Raw genomic sequence first — 19,315 nt, forward strand, 5'->3', positions numbered from 1 at the left:
TTCCATTAATAATCTCAAGGGTAGGATAGAGTCTAATCATGAATGATAGACTTTTACAGTCCTTAAAAATATTGCTGAATTCAAGCAAATAGCAATTGTAAAGGTATATAACATGAAAGAAAATTACCGTGGGTGTTAATTGGGTATCTTAACTGCATGTTTTTGTATAACACAATTTGAAATCTATCATCCCAGTGCACAGTTAAGTGAGGAGAGAGGAAAAATGACAAAAAAAGAGAGCTAGTTAGTTATAAAAAATACAGCACCTAAGATGGATAAATACAAGCAGTGAGAAGTGGGTCACTAATGGACAGAAATTAGCTGTCGACAATTTAGAAGGATTCAAAAGACATTTTGAGCTGAAATACAGACCATAACAGAATAAAGAGGAATGTGCTAAAGGCAATTAGATAACCCCAAATCTCCTTGGTAGCTACCCACTTGGAGCTTTTCTGCTGGGAAACTTGGATTAACTTGAGAAAGAATGGAGTAGCCCTGTTTCTGGTCATTAAGCAGGGTAAAAATGTCATTTTATAAAAATTCAAAAATTTTCAAGCCTGTTATCTATTCTAATATTTGAAACAGTAAAATCCTCCTTCAAACAAGATATTCTATGCTTATTACTTATAGAAGTAATAGCATAACTAATACCTGTTCTGAGCCAAAATATAGTTTCCTATATACAGTTAAATGTGATTTTTTGTGGGTTGCTTATACCTTTGGATGGAAATCAGTTGTTAGTTACTTAATTTTTAAAAATTTGTATTGCGGTAGTTGGCTATGGTACATAAACTCTGTTATTTGTGTTTGAAAACTGAAGAGGATTCCACAGAGAGTACCCTGAGGGAGGTTTCTTGCTGGAATGGTACTTTTTTTCTTTCTTCTTCATGGAGATGAGTGGCAGCTGATTCACATCACAGCCTTATTCAAACAATCATATTGGGAGTTCCCTTTTGACCCAGTAGGTTAAGGATCTGCTGCTGTCACTGCAATGGCTTGAGTTGCTGGTTTGATCCCTGGCCTGGAAACTTTCATATGCCATGAAAAAGAAATATCACATTGCACTCAGTGAAGGAGTCTCCCACAGAAGAAGGGTAGTAATTATTATAAAAAGAAACATTTTAGAGTGCTTATGTGTGCCATCCACGGTTCTGAATACTTTACATGCACTAACCTATTTAATCTTCACAACAATCATATGAGATAGTAGTACTGTCAGTTTTACTTTAGAGTTGGAGAAACTAAGGCACAGAGAGGTTAATTAACCTCCCCAGGGTTATGCAGATAGCAGTGGTGGAACTAGATTTAAGTACATAGTCTAGTTCTGGAGTTTGAGCTTCTAACCACTATACTATACTATCTGACAGCACTAAGACTTTTTATTGTTTAAGTATTGAAGAAAAAGGTGGCCCAACCCATACATAATTTGATTATCACAGAAACAGGACAGACAGTGGTTCCGGGTCCACAAGATGATGTTGCTAGAATGGGACTTATGAAGTCTTCCTGACTTGCCTACTATGATGGCTAGGATATGGTATGTCATAAGTTCAAGTGTGGAGCTTCCTTGGCTAAGTCCAATTCTCCAGTGCTTAAGCCCTGGAAGGTCAACCCCTCTTGGGGAATTCCACTCTTCCTTATATATCTCCTGTAAAAATTAAACAAAAACCGTGACTAGTCAGGATGTCTCAAGGGTTAGCTAATGAACATGAAAAGTAAATGTCAAAGGGAAGAATCAGAGAATGACTTGATTGCTGTTGTAGCAATCATGCAAGAAAGTAGTAAAGAATATTGTTTTGTGTTGTAAATACAGTTATTACTTACTAGAATGGAATGTTAGAGTTGAAAATTAATACTAATAAAATCAACATTAATAAACTGTGCTCTAACCACATGAGTACCGGATAACCTGCTAAGTACTTTATGCACATAGAGGTACTTTACACACATTGAGTCAATGCATCCTCAGAAAAGCACTGGAAAGTAGGTGGTATTCTTCTTTCCATTTTCCAGATGTAGAAACTGAGGCATAAGTGGGGTTAACAGATTTTCCCAAAGTCTAACATCTACAAAGTGATAAAGATCTAAATCAAGAGTTCAATACAAAGTTCAAGTTTTTAAACTAAATTCTTCACTGCTTCTCTTTAGTTGTGTATTTACCTGTGAAATATCTCCAAATTGAATTGTTTATATCAGTCACTATCATGAAAAATTTCCTTGTTCTTTATGCTTTCCTTTATGCTTGTTCTTTATATCTTTCCTTTTCTTCAAGACCAAGGGCAAGCCCTTCTCTATAAAGTTTTTGCCTGCTGCCCAGCTCCCAGTGATAATTAGGATTCTAGTGAGAGTTAACATTTCACAACCACAGCGGGAGGGAGGCATTCATAACCTCCTCTTAGCTTAACTCTTCTCCAGAGCACTTCTCATTATCTGTTTTAGATGGAGTTTCCTGGGACACAGCTTCTGCAATGGGGCTCTTCATGCAGCAGGTTTACTGAGGAGCGACCTCAGCATGGACATGTTGGGGACTGAGGGAGGCAGAAATGGGAAAATGGAGCAGTTGAACCATGATGTGCTGGTTACAAAGACCTCAGCTGACAAGCTGAGCTGGCCTTTCAGAGTTGTCCTGAATTGAAGCAATGGGACTGACTAATCTTTGTGCCTCTCACTGATCCTTCTTGAATTCTCACTGGGGTGAGGGGATGCTGCTGGGACACGCAGCCTCTTTTGGACAGAGGCCTTGTTGGGAAAGGAATTCAGCTGTGAATCTTCAGCAATCAGCGCTCCCTAGAGCTGAGAATAAGTGCCGGAAGGGGAGTTCAAGGCAACACACCTTAGCTCTGCATTGCCTGACATTCTAAATATTTTCCTTTTGCATGCTTATTGTCTCTATCTTCTCTAGAATGTAAGCTGTAGAATAGCAGAGGTCATTGTCTGTTTCTGCTCTATCCCTAGCATTGTAGAATAGCACTTAGTAAAGAATACGGAATGGGTTCTTACAGATTTTTGTTGAATGAAAAACAAAAACATTTGTGTAGAAACATGTCAATAAATTTCTAGTTTTCTGATGAGAAAATCAAATCTTAAACAGATTGAACTTCTCTCCTAAGGTCCTAATACCCAGGGAGTAACAGAGCTTGGCTGCTGATCCAGACCAGCCTGGTGCAAGCATGTAATCACTTCACTAGGAAGTTTCTCATTGTTAGAGCAAGGGAAGATAATTTGGCACATTCCCTTTATTTTGTTGATAAGGAATTAAATTCTAGACTGGAGAATTCTCATGAGCCAAGATACCAAGTCCTATGTTACCTACCTGAAGGTATCATATAATTTTACCAATTAGAACATCAAAACCAAGTAACCTAGCCTGGGACAAGTCAGTGACACATTCTTATGGAATGTTAGTCTTGGTGTCTAACTGCTTTGATAACATATCACTTTTACTTCTATGATATCTAGATTCATGAAGTTTCCAAGATAAATTAGTTTCCAGGACTTCTTCAACTGGGAAATTTTTGTCAAAGGTTTGGCATGGGATGGCTCAGCTCCAGTTTTCTCAGGAGGCTCTGGTGAGCAGGTCATAATTCACTGTCTTGAAGTCCAGAAACCAAATATGAACTGTCAAGGAGAAATATGCAGGCTTACATGCTGGCAGAGAGCAAGCATGTGTTAGAATTTAAATTGATAATTCCCAAGGTTCCAGCACCCTCAGAAGGTGAATTCTTCAGGCTAGAATAATCTCTGGGAAATTTGGAAGTTATGACAGTCATAGGCATGACAATGAAAAAGATAGGTGGAAGGGTTTATTTTTAGTGTGGATAAAGTGAAGGTGAGGAAATAATTAGATGTGTTAGCAATGGTTTCAGAAAAGTCACTTATGGAAAGCTTGCTCTTGGCTCGCTTGCCTGTTTCCAAAACTACAGATAACTGGAAGAAAATAAAAATTCAGGAAGGTTTTAGCTTCAGTAGTAAGATAAGGGATGGCATTGCATGACCCCTGCCTAGGAATCCAGCCTCTTATCCTCTGTTACCTGTATCAAGGTCATTACCCCCATTATTCCTCACCCCTATCCTTGTATGTTTATCCTTGTATGAAGCTGCTGGTTCTCAGAATTACATGGAGGACTTGTTAAAGCAGAATTCTGGGTCCCATCTCCTGACCCCAGAGTTTCTGATTAAGTCAAGTCTGAGGTAGGGTCAGAAAATCTGCATTTCTAATATGTTCTCAGATGTTGTTGGATCCTTCTGGTGCAGGGTTCACATTTTGAGAACCACAGTTCTAGGTATATAGACATTCTCTCAGTTACTAGAAAGTTCCATATACTTTCATCTCTACCTTCTCACATGTGAGACTCCCCAGTCATCGCTCTTACACCACCCTACCTCACCCTCCCTCACTATCATTTTCATGGCCAAGTTTTATTTAACTTTAAAGTCTCCTTGAAGATATTATTTCTTTCTGGAAGCTTTCCTTGATACAAGTTTATTTGGGCTTTTCTCCTTGCGGCATTCCAAATATCACGTTACCCTGTATTGTAATCTTGTGTAATTTTCTGAACTTCTCAACTAGCTTTTGTGAAAGCCAGGAACAAGTTTATTCTTTTCATCTTTGAATCCCCGGTGCCTGCATCTATATCTGGACCACTGATTAATAATTTTGATTGAGTGGAGTGAAGAAATAAATTGCACAACTGAACATTCTGCTTGCTTTAGCTTTTGCTACTTCCTTTTAAGTGCCCTTCACTTTCTTTCTCATTATGTCAAATTTAGGAATGAACTTTATATCAAATTTAGAAATAAACTCTTTTACTTCCAAGGATAACACCTTATGCAACAATATTGAAAACATTGCCAGTTTCATTCCTTCATTTCAGAATGATAATAGGAAGTGTATATATATGCAGAATATATGTATATGTATACTTATATATGCTAACTTCTGTAAATCATATTGCAAAGTTTATTGTTTATAGAAGTGTTGAAACTGTTGAAAAAATCATTTAGTCTGCCCTCTGGTTTTGTATCCATCATATAAAGAAAACTATTTAATTTAAAAATACCTACAGTGTAAGGGCATTTTTTTAAAGGATACTTAGTTTCCCAAAAGCATAAGAGAAAATGAAATTCAGTTTGTTGTGAATCAGCTGTTTTATATCTGGCAGTAAGCTTGCCACACTCTGCTGCTTTGCCCGTCGCATAGTCGGCAATGTGCTCACGCATGTCTTGCTCAGATTTGTGCACACACAGCTAAATCTCTTAAATGGCTCCTGCTATTTTGCCAAGAATTCTTGTTACTCAATTTAAATTCACTGAACTACTATTTCCCTTGAAAAGGTAAAGTGTAATGCAAATACTTAAGCAGCTTCTTAATTCTTCACATAGGCCTTGGTGGAGCTGGCTGGGTTTGTTTTATAAACATCTGTCCATTTAGTATTATGACTTCACAGCAAGAGGCAAAAGTAGATGCCTTGCACTGGGTTAATACACATTTAAAAGATATTACATTAGATCATTTAAAATTGTTTTTACTGATACTGGCATGGTGGCAAATAAAATTCAAACTATGCATGTCTTTATGTTTTGACATCGGCAGATGATGTTTAGTATTTATAGGTCTTACATAAAATACTTTTCCCCCTGACTTGGACATTTTGACAACTCTTTCATTCAGCTCTCAATTTTTTTTTATTTTGTTTTGAAAATGATGGACAACCAGGTGGATAGAATTCAATTAGGAAATAGGAAATAAAGCTATGAAAGGAACCAAGGCTCTGTGCTGTGTCATCCTTACAGTCCATGACTTCTAAAGGACACTTTCATCCCAGAGTCGTATGTTTCTACACTTTGCCTGTAAGGACTTTGCATGGGTTGCCACTGGGCATCACCCTACAGCTAGGTGGAACTACCCTAATGCTTTATTTAATACAACATTCCAGACATAAAGACAGGACAACACAATACTCCCTACCCTGTCTTGAAGAGAGAACATGATCATGCAACAAATGAGGGTGGGAGGTCAACTGTAATTAAGGACCATTCCAACAGTTACAGATAGGTTCCATATGGTTACAATAAGAGATTAGTTTTTCTTCGCTTTGCCCTTGATGCTTTTCTAATAAGAAAAGTATGATACTTAAAAAAGCCACTTTGCAATATAAGTCAATAAAGCTGATTTGTCTAAAGAATGTCTAAATCTTTAAGAATTACACAGGGAATATATTTTTCACTAAATCTGAAGCAATTTGAAATGTCTAAGGAACATTTTTCTGCTCTGTTAAAGAACTCAATGTTATAAAGTCAAATGTTTGACGGAAAAACTCAGACAATTAATATATTGGTTGATAGAAAAAATCTACCCCTTCTCAAACCTAGTCAAATTAAAATTAGACTTTGGGAATGATATAAATAAGGAAATCTGTTATAAGAGCCTCAAGTGTGGTTTAGTGGTGAATTTCCTCCACTAAACATATACTATTTATCTCTGTTTTCTTCTCCAGCTTTATTGAGGTATAACACAATAAAAATTGTATATGTTTATGGTGGACAATTTGATGTTGTGATATACATATACACTGTGAAATAATTACCACAATCAAGGTAATTAACATATATATCACCTCACATAGTTATTTTGTGTGAAGGGTGGGTGAGAACATTTAAGAATTATTCTCTTAGAAACTTTCAAATATACAATGTATTATTATTAATATTAACTACAGACATTATACCATGTATTAGATCTCCAGAACTTATTCATCCTGCATATCTGAAACTGTGTACCCTTTGACCAGCATTCAGCACACATCATTATTAATATGCACACAAAATAAACAAATAAAAGATACTAAAAATATATAGGTAGAATAATAAACTACATGTAATTTATTTGAAACAAGAGATGTATGTTCAAGTTTTTAATGGATATTATCAATTACTTTGATGTTCACTGAATGCTTTCTATTTGTCAGGCACATGCAAAACAATATAGGAGGTACAAAAATGAGTAAGAAACTTTTCCTGATTAAAAAAAAAAAATCCAGTCTAGGGATGATGGCTTATATGCCAGAGAAATAATTTTTGTATATGTTACTGTAGGTTATTGTTTTAGGAAACAGAGTCATTGCTGTTTGTTAGTTCCCCTTTAGATATGATTCCAAATTGTAACTTTGCACATTGATATGCACATTTTACAACTTCTAAGTACCTGTTAATAGTTAATGATTTTCTTTCCAGACCATTTAGTGAAGTTATGATCTTTTAATATTTTTCATATTAAGGTCTTCAATCTGTCTTATGGTACATAAGCCCGGTTTCCGTCATTTAAAACCTTTATTAGATCCATGCAAAACTGAAGCAAACTATCTTTTTTTTTTTTTGTCAATGCAGCCTTCTTAAAAAGAGACTTCCATTTTCTATGCAAATAGTAACTACTCACTGAGTCCCTACACATTTAAAGTAGTCAGATTAACTGCATTATTCTGCTTCTTGAGAGTTTCATACAAGGTCTACCATGTGTGTATTAATTCATAAATCTGTATTAAAACACACATAACCTTCTGAACTTGATACATGGTGATTTATAAATAATCATAGTCTTCTGAAAATCTGTGTTTATATTCAAACACCCATTATTCTAAGGCAGAATATAATTAGTTAAGGGAGGGTGGAGAATTGGAGGTAAGAATAAAAACAAAATCATGCAGAAAATTATAAGTAACGACCAAGCTGAATAAGAAAAGTAACAACATCGAGTAGGTAGGAAGGGAACTCAGTCCTGGTACTGAGCATTAGTATGAAAAGGTCCTGATGTCATAATATCCCCAATTCAACACTGTGGGAACCTGGTAAGTTACTAAGCTTCTCTGTGCTTCAGTTTCCAATCCATAAAATGGGTGTGACAATAGTAACCTCTTCAAAAATTCTAAGTATGTCAAAAGCCACAAAGAAAAGGATAGTGCTTGAAGCATAGAGCTCAATAAATATTATCTGTTGTTATGAAATCTTAATGTTGGAAGTTACATTAAACTACTATCACAGCCTCCTAAACAAAGCAGAGATTTCCTTTATGACATGCTAAATAAGTATTCAGCAAATAATCTTATAAGAAGTTTCTATTACCTCATTAGGTAGGTCAATTTATATTCAAACAACATAACTGTTAGAAAATTTTTCTTTCCTACTGATGTTTGCATTTAGATAGCTATGGCTGCCAACACTGAAAGTGTGCTATTGATTGGAGATTATTTCAAATTAAAGTCTTATATACTGGAATTCATCCTTCTCTGGGTACACTCATAAATATGAAATCTGATCCTTTCTTGATTAATTAACTTTTTTATTACTCCACCAGGGTCAGCTGGTCTTCTTTCTGCTTCATGCTTCACCATTAATAATCATCCTTAAATTTCTGGCTGCTGTTAATAATGATGTAGTTAATTTCATCCTAAGTAGTTAAAGCAGTGCAGATTGGGTTTCCAACCAATAGACTGGATCAAACATAATGGAGATTTTTTTTTAAATGGTACTTAAAGAGGAAAATACATTTAACAAAAAGTCTTTACCTTAAATGCCCCCCCAAGTTTAGAATTAATGAGCAATTTGCAATTAAGATTGCATGTATCATGTTTCTACATGACTTGAGTCAGTTATATCTTGTTACCCAAAATACAGCAAGCAATATTACTTATCTGTGCCAAAAAATATAATTGTTTCTTTTTTGACTGGTAGGCAATATGCTATTCTTACACATTTCAGCCTTTTGTAATTGTACATTCTTCATTTATTTAAGTAAATGAATATTGGAAACTATGTACACATACACAGGTTATAGGTGTTGACATCAAAGGGCTAACAACTTTGTAAAAACTGAAGCCCCTGCTCAATAAAATATGATAGAAAGTCTAAGGAAAGAGTGATGATTTCTCAATGGTCTTGTCAGAAACAATCAAGAGGAGTAGCATGTGAGCTGGACCAATGATTTGTGATGTAATAGTTTTCTAAACATTTCAGTTGGAAGTCATAGAAGCAACTTACAAATGATGAAGATTTGGAAAATTTTATGTTGGGCATTTATGCAGTTTCCCAGAGTACGTATTAACTAGAGAGAGCTAAGACAGGAAAGATGTCAATCTGGATTAGACTGGAGAAAGACTTGAATATTTGTTGAAAAATTAACATTTTATTCAGTAGGAAATATGCAATAAGCAATGATTTTTTTTTTTTTTTTTTTGCTTTTTAGGGCCGCACCTGTGGCATATGGAGTTTCCCAGCCTAGGGGTCTAATCGGAGCTGTAGCTGCAGGCTTTCACCACAGCCACAACAACATGGGATCATAGCCACATTGCAACCTATGCCATAGCTCATGGCAGGAGGATCCCTAACCCAATGAGTGAGGCCAGGGATCGAATCCACAACCTCATGGTTACTAGTTGGATTCATTTCCTCTGCACCACAATAAGAACTCCTGATTTGGGGTTTTTAAGTGTACAAAGTTGAGGGTAGAAAAATTAGTCAAATGAGCACATAAGAAATAGATTAAAGAAGAAGAAACTAGAGTCACAATCTTGCACCTTAATTTTCAGGATCATTTCCCATCCATAAATTGTTTAGACTAATCAAATTGCTTAAATATGAAACCATACTAAAAATAGCTAAATCTTATAGGAATTTTCAAAATAATTTATTAAATTCATTCATTTGAACCTACATGACACTTTTTTATATAAATGTGTAAGACAAGACGTAAGAATCTAATTTGAAGGACTCACTAGCTTGGTTAGTTAATATTGATATAATGATTTTGCATGATTATTTTTTAAGTGACATATATTCAGTCCATTGTTAGTACTTTTGGTAAATAATAGTGTATTTTAAAATGTTGGCAAATGTGGCTTTGGTGCTACAAAACCACTCCATGCAGCTCATAGATGAAAACCTAAATTTACATGTTGTTAAAATTTAAGGTATAATTAATCTTTTCAGGGAAAAGGATTCATTGCTTATATGTTGACCATGTATTAATTCTCTTGGGTCATTTGGATAACTATTAAAGCAATGCAAGAGGTAACATGTATAAAATTCCAGTTTTCTTTATAAAACTGGCTTTAAGCTATGGATTCTCCCACCTTGATAGCTTCACAAGCTCTTATATGTTATACAAGTAAAATGTTTAAGTTGAGTACACTCTGGCAGGATACATTTTATTTTGGTTTTAAAAATAAACACATAAAAGTATTTTCTATTTCTGTAAAAGACATTTGAATATTAGATAAATCTCATTGGTGTTTTAAGGAAGAACAAATGTCGACTTCCTTATCATTATTTCGCTTTTATAATGTAGGTAGAATTTTAACAGGTTATTGTTGAAATTGAATCAAATATAGTTTTTCAAGTAGTTTGTAAGGATATGGATAACATTATTGGCTATGTAGATAACTTTCCAATTTTAATTCTCATCTTTTCTCCATTAAAAAGAAACACATTTTCTGCAGAAAATAAGCACAGAAATAAAAACAAATATGAGGTAGTTAAAATTTTCTGTTGTTTTCATCCATATAAGCCAAAAAAGTCTAGTAATTAACCCAATGTGTATGTATGTGTGCCTGCATGTGTGTTTGATACTTTGCGGCATAATACAAATTTTAATTTAATTTTGAAAAAATTCTTAAATTAGAGAGCTTCTAACACCTATCTATCTTTTACATATCTTTTGAGAAGATTGACATGGAATATTTATATATTCTTACTTTCTTACAACTGATTATGTAGTTCATTGTAATTTTGTTGTCTCCTTCAAAAAGATGGAGGGATCAATTACAGTAGCTAATGACCATTATACACTAGCCACTCCACAAATGGTGTTAGTGGACACAGTAATCAGCTGTATATTATTAGTCCTAAGAGAGATGAGCACACATGGAATGTCAGTATTGAAACACAAAAGACAAGACTTTTATGACTACATATGATTGACTATCTACCTATTTATCTACAGATTTATTAAGTCTCTCTCTTTTTTTTTGGTCTTTTTGTCATTTTGCTATTTCTTTGGGCCGCTCCCGCGGCATATGGAGGTTCCCAGGCTAGGGATCGAATCGGAGCTGTAGCCACTGCCTACGCCAGAGCCACAGCAATGCGGGATCCGAGCCGGGTCTGCAACCTACACCACAGCTCACGGCAACGCCGGATCGTTGAGCTAGGGCAGGGACCGAACCCGCAACCTCATGGTTCCTAGTCGGATTCGTTAACCACTGCGCCATGACGGGAACTCCCATGGCATGCAGAAGTTCCTGGGCCAGGGGTGAGCCACAGCATTGGCAATGCTGGATCCTTAATCACTCAGCAACCAAGGAACTCCTCTTTTCCTATGCAATATATGTAATGAGGTTATTCTATAGACTTACGAAAAGAGGAACCCAATAGCTATAGTACAAGTAGGCACTTTTATAGTGCTGGCAATTATAATTAGTAATCTTTAAATCTGCTAGCCAGTTTCCACTGGCATATTCTGACTCTGAAAAAAAAAAAAATCCAACCACTGGTCTAAAAGAGGACAAGGAATTGGATGGTAGTTTCTTAGATACCACTGTGTTTGTAGAGTACAAGAATTAAGAGCATTTGATTCTGAAAAAGAATTATTTCACATTTTATATTATTTTCTTTTTGGTTGTTAGCAAACCAGAAATTGAACAAAGAAAAATAGGTATGGCTAAAGAGAATTAAATTATTATTATTATTATTATTATTATTATTACTATTACTGTTATTTTACAGCCACTGTGGTATATGGAAGTTTCCGGGCTAGGGGTCCAATCAGAGCTGCAGCTGCCAGCTAGGCCACAGCCATAGCAATGTGGGATCTGAGCCGCATATGCCACCTACACCACAACTCATGGCAACACCGGATCCTTAACCCACTGAGCAAGGCCAGGGATTGAACCTGCATCCTCATAGATATTACTTGGGTTCTTACCAGCTGAGCAACAATGGGAACTCCCAACTCTGTTTTAAAAAGGGCCAACCTGTGGTACTACAAAACTGTGGCTCAATTCAATTTTCTTAGTGTCCTTCAATTATTTATGTTACGCTTTCCCTTAAATCACAAGTGAGTTCTCCAAGTTAAACTTTTGGAGCACATATTACTCCATTATTTACTGCTACTATTTTCAAGAAAATGATTGTTTGCTTTGTATATGGATCTTTCATGAAATTTTGACTTCACTGCCTAGAGATTCAAGTTAAGTCAAAACTGAGGATTAGTATTACGATTCTGATCCTTAACCCACTGAGCTGAGCAAGGCCAAGGATTGAATATGCATCCTTATGGACATTATTCTCAGGTTTTTAAACCACTGATCCACAATGGGAACTCCAGAATTAAATTATAAATACTTCATTTTGTTTACTTTAAAAAAGTTGAACCACATCATCAAATGAGAGAGTAACTAATTTCACCTCCTCACTTCACACCCCATCTCTATGCATTATAAAGTCAGTTAATTAAACAGAATACACAAAAGAGAACTTAACAAGAAAGTTGACATTACAATAGCTCAGACACTACCTGAGAAGCAAAAGGTATAAAATTTAAAGATACACTAGGAAGGCATATAGAGAAAACGACTGATGCTCTCAGATGGGATTCATATCATTATATTCCTGAATTTACAGTAAACCTACCCATATCCTACTATGACATTATTCATTGAAATTCTCTTCTGGATATAAACAGCATGCTTTGAAAATGCAATTTAAAGCTAACCAGATAAAAAATGATCTTTTTAAATGATTTTCCCTCAGGCTGTAAATTGACTTGGGAGCCACTCTACGTACCCAAACTTCAGGTTTAGACAAACATATTTTTCAGACTCTTCTTAAACACTGCCTCTTCAAGGGTGTAATAAAAGTCACTTTCATGACATTTACAAATCAGTAATTTAGAATGTTGTTTTTGGTGTCTGCTGCTGCCTTTGTCAGGTTGCTTCTAGGGTTCTAATCCTACGTCTCCACACACTGGTTAGCAAATTTTGGTAAAGCTACTTACATTCCTAATAAAAGAGAATCTTGTCAGAATTAAAAAGATAACCTGTGTAAATTGTTCAGCAGAGTATTGCACATGTTCCTGGTCATCCCTAATTAAAATTCTCCCCTGGATCCTCGATATCCTCAGAAGGCTCAATATCCCTAACACGGCCAAAAGAGTGCCCTGGTCTTGGCCCCTGTATAATTCTCTACCTCTAGTTGTTCCTGTCATTTATCCTTCATGTCTCCTCACAATAGTCATACCAAATAGTTGGCTCTTCTTTAAACTTTTCATGCCATCTCATTCCTTTATTACCCTGCTTTCAAGAATAAGCCCCTACTCTTTCATCCCCCAGCCTTTCACCATCCATTCATACTGAATTAGGGCCTCTTCTCTGTGCTCTCATACCATTCTTTGCATGTCTATTGATAGCATATATCATCCAAAGTTGTATTTTTGATTTAAACATTTATTTTTTCCTACAAATCTAGACTATAAATTATGTGAAGGTAGAGGTTATAGAACTTATTATTATTTTTATCCCCAGAGCCTCATGCAGAGTATGGCAATTATTAAGTGTCCTATATATTTAATATTGAAGGAATAAATATTATACCTGGTAATGTATGCGACCTTTCTGCTAAGAGTTTCAAAGTACTTATATTTTATACAACATCTGAAAGAATTTTAGTCCTGAAAGTGCAATTAGTTGAAATTTAGAGTTAAAATCAAATCAATTTTTTAATATTTAAATCAGAACTTACTTTTTAAGTCAATAATTACATGTATTTTGAAAATAGTATTTTGTTTTTAGAATACAAACAGAATATGTAGTTGATAATGTGTAAAAATTACTGAAATGTATTCACATATATTACTAATTGAAATGAAATACTGCATTTCCCCAAGCAGTAAATTCTTATTAGGCTAGATTGCTTTATTTAAAAGTCCCAGATGAACACAAAAGACTTATGTAGATTTAGTCCTATGAGTTTGTCAGAGGATGTATTTCTGACTCGATATAATACTCAAAAATGTCATAGTTTTAAAAAGTGAGGTGAATTTCTTAACCTGTGAAATAAGATGGAGGGATGTAATAAACACATCCTGGGCAAGACAATGGTGTGACTCTTCCCTGGACCAAACTCTCCTTGAATTGTTTCCTTGGCTTTCCACTAAGTTAAGTCTTAACATGTGGGCTGGGTGGGAAATAGTCAATAGGACATAGCAGGGACATTTTTTGAATATTTTACATTGGTTTTGATTATGGAGTTTTGCTTTGTGATAACTACTCTCTACTCCCAATAATTTCATCTCAAGTTTGAAAAGGTGATAGCCTCTGGTGGGATTATAAATGACTATTGCTGATATATAAATCCAGATTATAAGTATTCTTTTTATTCATTGTTTTACTCTCCCTTCCTAAGTTGTGTACCTTCTTTTATTTTTCCCATATTAAAAAAATTTTATTGAAGTAGAGTTGATTTACAAGTTGTGATAATTTCTGGTATACAACAAAGTGATTCAGTTACACATATACACACATCCATTCTCTTTCAGATTCTTTTCTCATGTAGATTATCACAGAATATTGATTGCGTAGAGTTCCCTGTGCTGTACAGCAGGTCCCCATTGGTCAGGCATTCAATATACAGTGTGCATGTGCCAATCTCAAATCCCCAGTTCACCCCTCCCCTCACCCCACCTGTCTCATTTGGTAACCATAAGTTCGTTTAAAGTCTGTGAGTCTGTTTCTGTTCTGCAATAAGTTCATTTGTATCCTTTTTTTTAGATTCTACATATAAGTGATATCATGTGATGTTTGTTTTTCACTGTCTAACTTCACTTAGTATCTCTAGGTCCCATCCATGTTGCTGTAAATGGCATTATTTTATTCCTTTTTATGGCTGAGTAATACTCCATTGTGTGTGTGTGTGTGTGTGTGTGTGTATCTCAAATCTTCTTTATACAGCATATATATGAGTCTTATTTTTGTATCCATTCAGCCAGTCTGTCTTTTGTTTGGAGCATTTAGTCCATTTACATTTAAGGTAATTATTGATATGTATGTTCTTATTGCCCTTTTGTTAATTGTTTTGGATTTGTTTTTGTTGATTTTCTCTGGCCCTTTATCTCTTGGCCTTTTTTCTTCCCCTTTGTTCTCTTCTCTTATAGTTTGATGACTATCTTTAGTGTTGTGTTTGAATTGCATCTATTGTAGATTTTTGGTTTGTGGTAACCATGAGGTTTTGATATAGGAGTCAATATATATACACACAAGATTGCTTTAAGTTGCTGGTCTCTTAATTGCAAATGCATTTCCAGGATCCTACATTTGTACCCTCCTCTTCTCACAATTGCTGCTTTTGATGGCATATTTGTATGTGGATGATTTCCTACCTTTACTAATGTTTGCCCTTACTGGTGAGTCTCTTCATTTGTAATTTCCTTCTTTCTAGTTGTGGCCTTTTCTTCCCACCTAGAGAACTTCCTTTAACATTTGTTGTAAATCTGGTTTGGTAGCAATGAATTCTCTTAGCTTTTGCTTGTCTGTAAAGGTTTTGACTTCTTCTTCAAATCTGAAAGAAAGTCTTGCTGGGTAGCGTAATCTTGGTTGCATGTTTTTTCCTTTCATCACTTTAAGTATATCATGCTACTCCCTCTGGCCCACAGTGTTTCTGCTGAAAAATCAGCTGATAACCTTATCGGGGTTCCCTTTATGTTATTTGTTGCTCTTCCCTAGCTGCTTTCAATATTTGCTCTTTGACTTTAATGTTGGTCAGTTTGATTAATATGTGTCTTGGTGTGTTTCTCCTTAGTTTATTGTGCTTGGTATTCTCCTTGGTATTTGTTGTGCTTCCTGGATTTGAGTGAGTGATTCCTTTCCCATGTTAGGGAAGTTTTCTGCTGTTGATTTCTTCAAATATTTTCTCTAGCCCTTTCTCTCTCTCTTCTCCTTCTGGCACCCCTATAATGTGAATGTTGGTGTATTTAAAGTTGTCCCAGAGTTCTTTTAGACTGTCCTCAATTCTTTTAATTCTTTTTTCTTTATTCTGTTCCACATCAGTGATTTCCACCAGTCTGTCTTCCACCCCACTTTTTTGTTCTTCTGACTCCTCCATTATGCTATTGTTTCCTTATAGTGAATTTTTTATTCCAGCTATTGTGTTGATCATCTCTGCTTGTTGAATCTTTAAATCTTCTATTCCTTTGTTCAACATTTCTTCTATTTTTTTTCTGAAATCTTGGATCATCCTTATCAGCATTACTCTAAAGTATTTTTCAGACAGGTTTCCTGTCTCCACTTCAATTAGCTGTTCTTCTGGGGTTTTGTCTTATTCCTTCATCTGACTTTTCATTTTGTAGAATTTTTTGTGTGGTCTCCTTTCTTCAGGTTAGAGGGTTGTAGCCTCTCTTTCTTCCAGTGTCTGCCTCTTTGTGGGTGAAGTTGATTGATATGGGGGCTTGTTATAGGCTACCTGATGGGAGGGACTGGTGCCTACCCACTGGTAGGTGGAGCTGATTCTTATCCCCCTGGTGGGCGGGGCTTTGTCTCTGGGTGTGATTAGGGGCAGCATATTTGCTGATGTATGGAGCTGTGTTCCCACCCTGTTTGTTGTCTGGCCTGGGGCTTCTCAGCCTTGATGGGTGTGGCCAAATTTTTCCAAAATGGCAGCCTCAGGGGAGCTCACACAGATTATTATTCCTGGGTCCCCCACCTCCAATGTCCTGCCCCCACAGTGAGCCATGGCCACCCCTTCTCTCCCAGGAGACCCTCCAAGACCTCCCAGTGGGCTTGATCCAGATTCTTAGAGAGTCCCTGCTTTGCCCTGTGATCCAGTGTACATGAAACCCTGTGTGCCCTCCTAGAGTGAAGTCTCTGTCTCCCTGAGTCCTGTGGAGCTCCTGTGCTTAAGCCTCACTGGCCTTCAATGACAAATGCTCCAGGGGCTCCTCCTCCCAATGCCAGACCCCCAGGTGTGGGAACCCAATGTGGAGCTCCAAACTTTCACTCCTGTGGGAGAGCATCTGCAATGTAGTTATTTTCCAGTCTGTGGGTCACCCACCGCCTAGTTATGGGATTGCTTATATCATGAAAGCACCTCTCCTACCATCTTGATGTGACTTCTTTGTCTTTGGACATAGGATATCTTTTTTGGTAGCTTCCAGTCTATTTTGTTGATGGTTGTTCAACAGTTAGTTGTAAATTTGGTGTTTTTGTGAGAGGAAGTGATCTTAAGTCCTTGTACTCTGGAATCTTGTCTCTGTTAATTATGTTCAATTTCCCATGTTCCCTTGCAGTCCTATCCACACGTTATAAAGTTGGGATGGTCTTTAGTAGGATACCATTGTTAGCTCTGAATTGGTGACCAATAAATTGTCCTTCCTCTCCTGTTTGTTTCTTGTTCTCTGTGTCAAGTCTAACCTCATGGGCTCATGGGCACCCAATAGAGAACTCACACACCCGGCCCTTCAGACCGCATTCCAGGAGCTGCAAGTTGTGTTCCTTCTTAATTAAATATATCAGTACTTTTCCACTTTTTAGTTAAATACAGTTGTAAGGCAAAAGTTCTTATGGATTAACATTGTTTGTTAATGTAAAAACAACAATAAAACACTCCTTCTGTCATATAATTATAAACTCACAGAGCTTCACTTTCAGGGAGTGATAAACTAGAGGAATTGTGGCCTAATTAGTGGTCTTACCATTAGCACTTTATAAATCAAATGAAAGGACTTGGCAGGATGGTGGAGTAGTTAAGAACACAGGCCTTAGAAGAAGATAGACTTTGGTTTCAAACTTTAGCCTAGTTTCCTTACCAGGCACATAAACATGAATATGGACAAATTGCTCAACTTTCCTAGGCCTGTAATTTCTCAGAAGTAAAATTAGGAAAGTAATACTGGTCTCATTGGCCGTTGAAACATTTAAACGAGATAACACATGTAAAATACTGCACATCATTTTTGACACCCATGAGAGGCTCAATAAATGGTAGCTATTATTATTTTTCTTTATAAAGAATTTTAATAATAAACTTGCTATTTTTGAATTCTCATACAATCACAGGTATTTTAACTATGATGAAAACAGATTTTATTGCAATTAGATATTTAGATATTTTTTCCACCGAAGTACACAGAAAAAGCCACCTGTGCTATCTTAAAAAGACAGCAATATAATGATTTCTAAAAGCCAAAAAAAAAAAAAATAGTGGTAGAACTGGGTTTAGAATGAATATGACATTTATTGCTATGTTTCATGGTTTTGGAACACCTCACTCCCCTCATCTCCCATTTTGGTTTTCAATATACCGAGGCCATGAAATTAATGTGAGTTTCTAATCAAGCACTTGCATCTAAAGTAATAATGTACATTTCAGTGGAGTTTGTCTCCTGATCACTCTTTTTATTGATCTAATATAACAAGCCAAAGCTGCACGATTTTGAACTGCTAAAATCATTTACTCATGGCTCTACTCTCTTCCAGGTTTTCATTAGTATCACATTATGATGCCAAGACTGGTAAACAATTAGGCTAACATCAACCATTGAGACTCTATGTTATGGCCTGAGTGATGAATTCTGCATAAAGAGACATATTTGGACCACATTACCATTGTAGCAGAGCAAGGCATTTCATGGAAATATTTAACGATAGTACCAAAACATTAACTGAAATGACTGTATGAGTATTTACATGAAAAGAGTCCTGTTTGATGAGACTATTCAAAATTTGGGACAGATTTCAACTAACGGGTCTGACTGGAATGAAACTAAATTCACATCTTGCTTTATATCTTTATGTGAAACTTACTTTCATCTCCTGTTTCAAATTCAAACTTCTGACTATAGCCACTGTATCCTGTTGCGGTCCTCACTCGGATATGAAAAATGTACTTGGTGGCTGGCTTGAGACCTGTGATGATGACACTGGGGGCCTTGGACCTTGTGGAGGAATAGGTGAGCTGCTCATGCTCCTGGGGACAAAAAAGAGGAGAAAGGAAATGAAGCAGAGTTATTCTACTTTTCCCAGAGACATTCCAAATATAAGCTGAGGAATTATGCTCTATTAAAACTATTGATTAGAGTGGTATAAGCATGGTTTTCCATAAGTTAGCGTTCAGTTATTTACCAGTTATGATGCATATGATATGGTCTTGATTTGGAAGTTTATTTTTTTTTTTTTTTTTTTTTTTTTTTTGTCTTTTTGCTATCTCTTGGGCCGCTCCCGCGGCATATGGAGGTTCCCAGGCTAGGGGTTGAATCGGAGCCATAGCCACCGGCCTACGC

At 36.1% G+C, this 19,315-nt stretch overlaps 1 protein-coding gene across 11 annotated transcripts in view; it reads right to left on the reverse strand.

The window, feature by feature from the left end:
* The window catches only part of EPHA6 (EPH receptor A6), an 876,888-nt gene that overhangs the window by 271,560 nt on the left and 586,013 nt on the right, over positions 1 to 19,315 (reverse strand). For all 11 annotated transcript variants that reach the window (XM_021070704.1, XM_021070710.1, XM_021070703.1 and 8 more), the window contains one exon: positions 18,840 to 19,002. In XM_021070704.1, coding sequence (XP_020926363.1) covers positions 18,840 to 19,002 — 163 coding nt within the window. The remainder of the gene's footprint in view (positions 1 to 18,839; positions 19,003 to 19,315) is intronic.

Source organism: Sus scrofa, chromosome 13, assembly GCF_000003025.6.
Source record: "Sus scrofa isolate TJ Tabasco breed Duroc chromosome 13, Sscrofa11.1, whole genome shotgun sequence".
Classification (NCBI taxonomy): Eukaryota; Metazoa; Chordata; class Mammalia; order Artiodactyla; family Suidae; genus Sus; species Sus scrofa.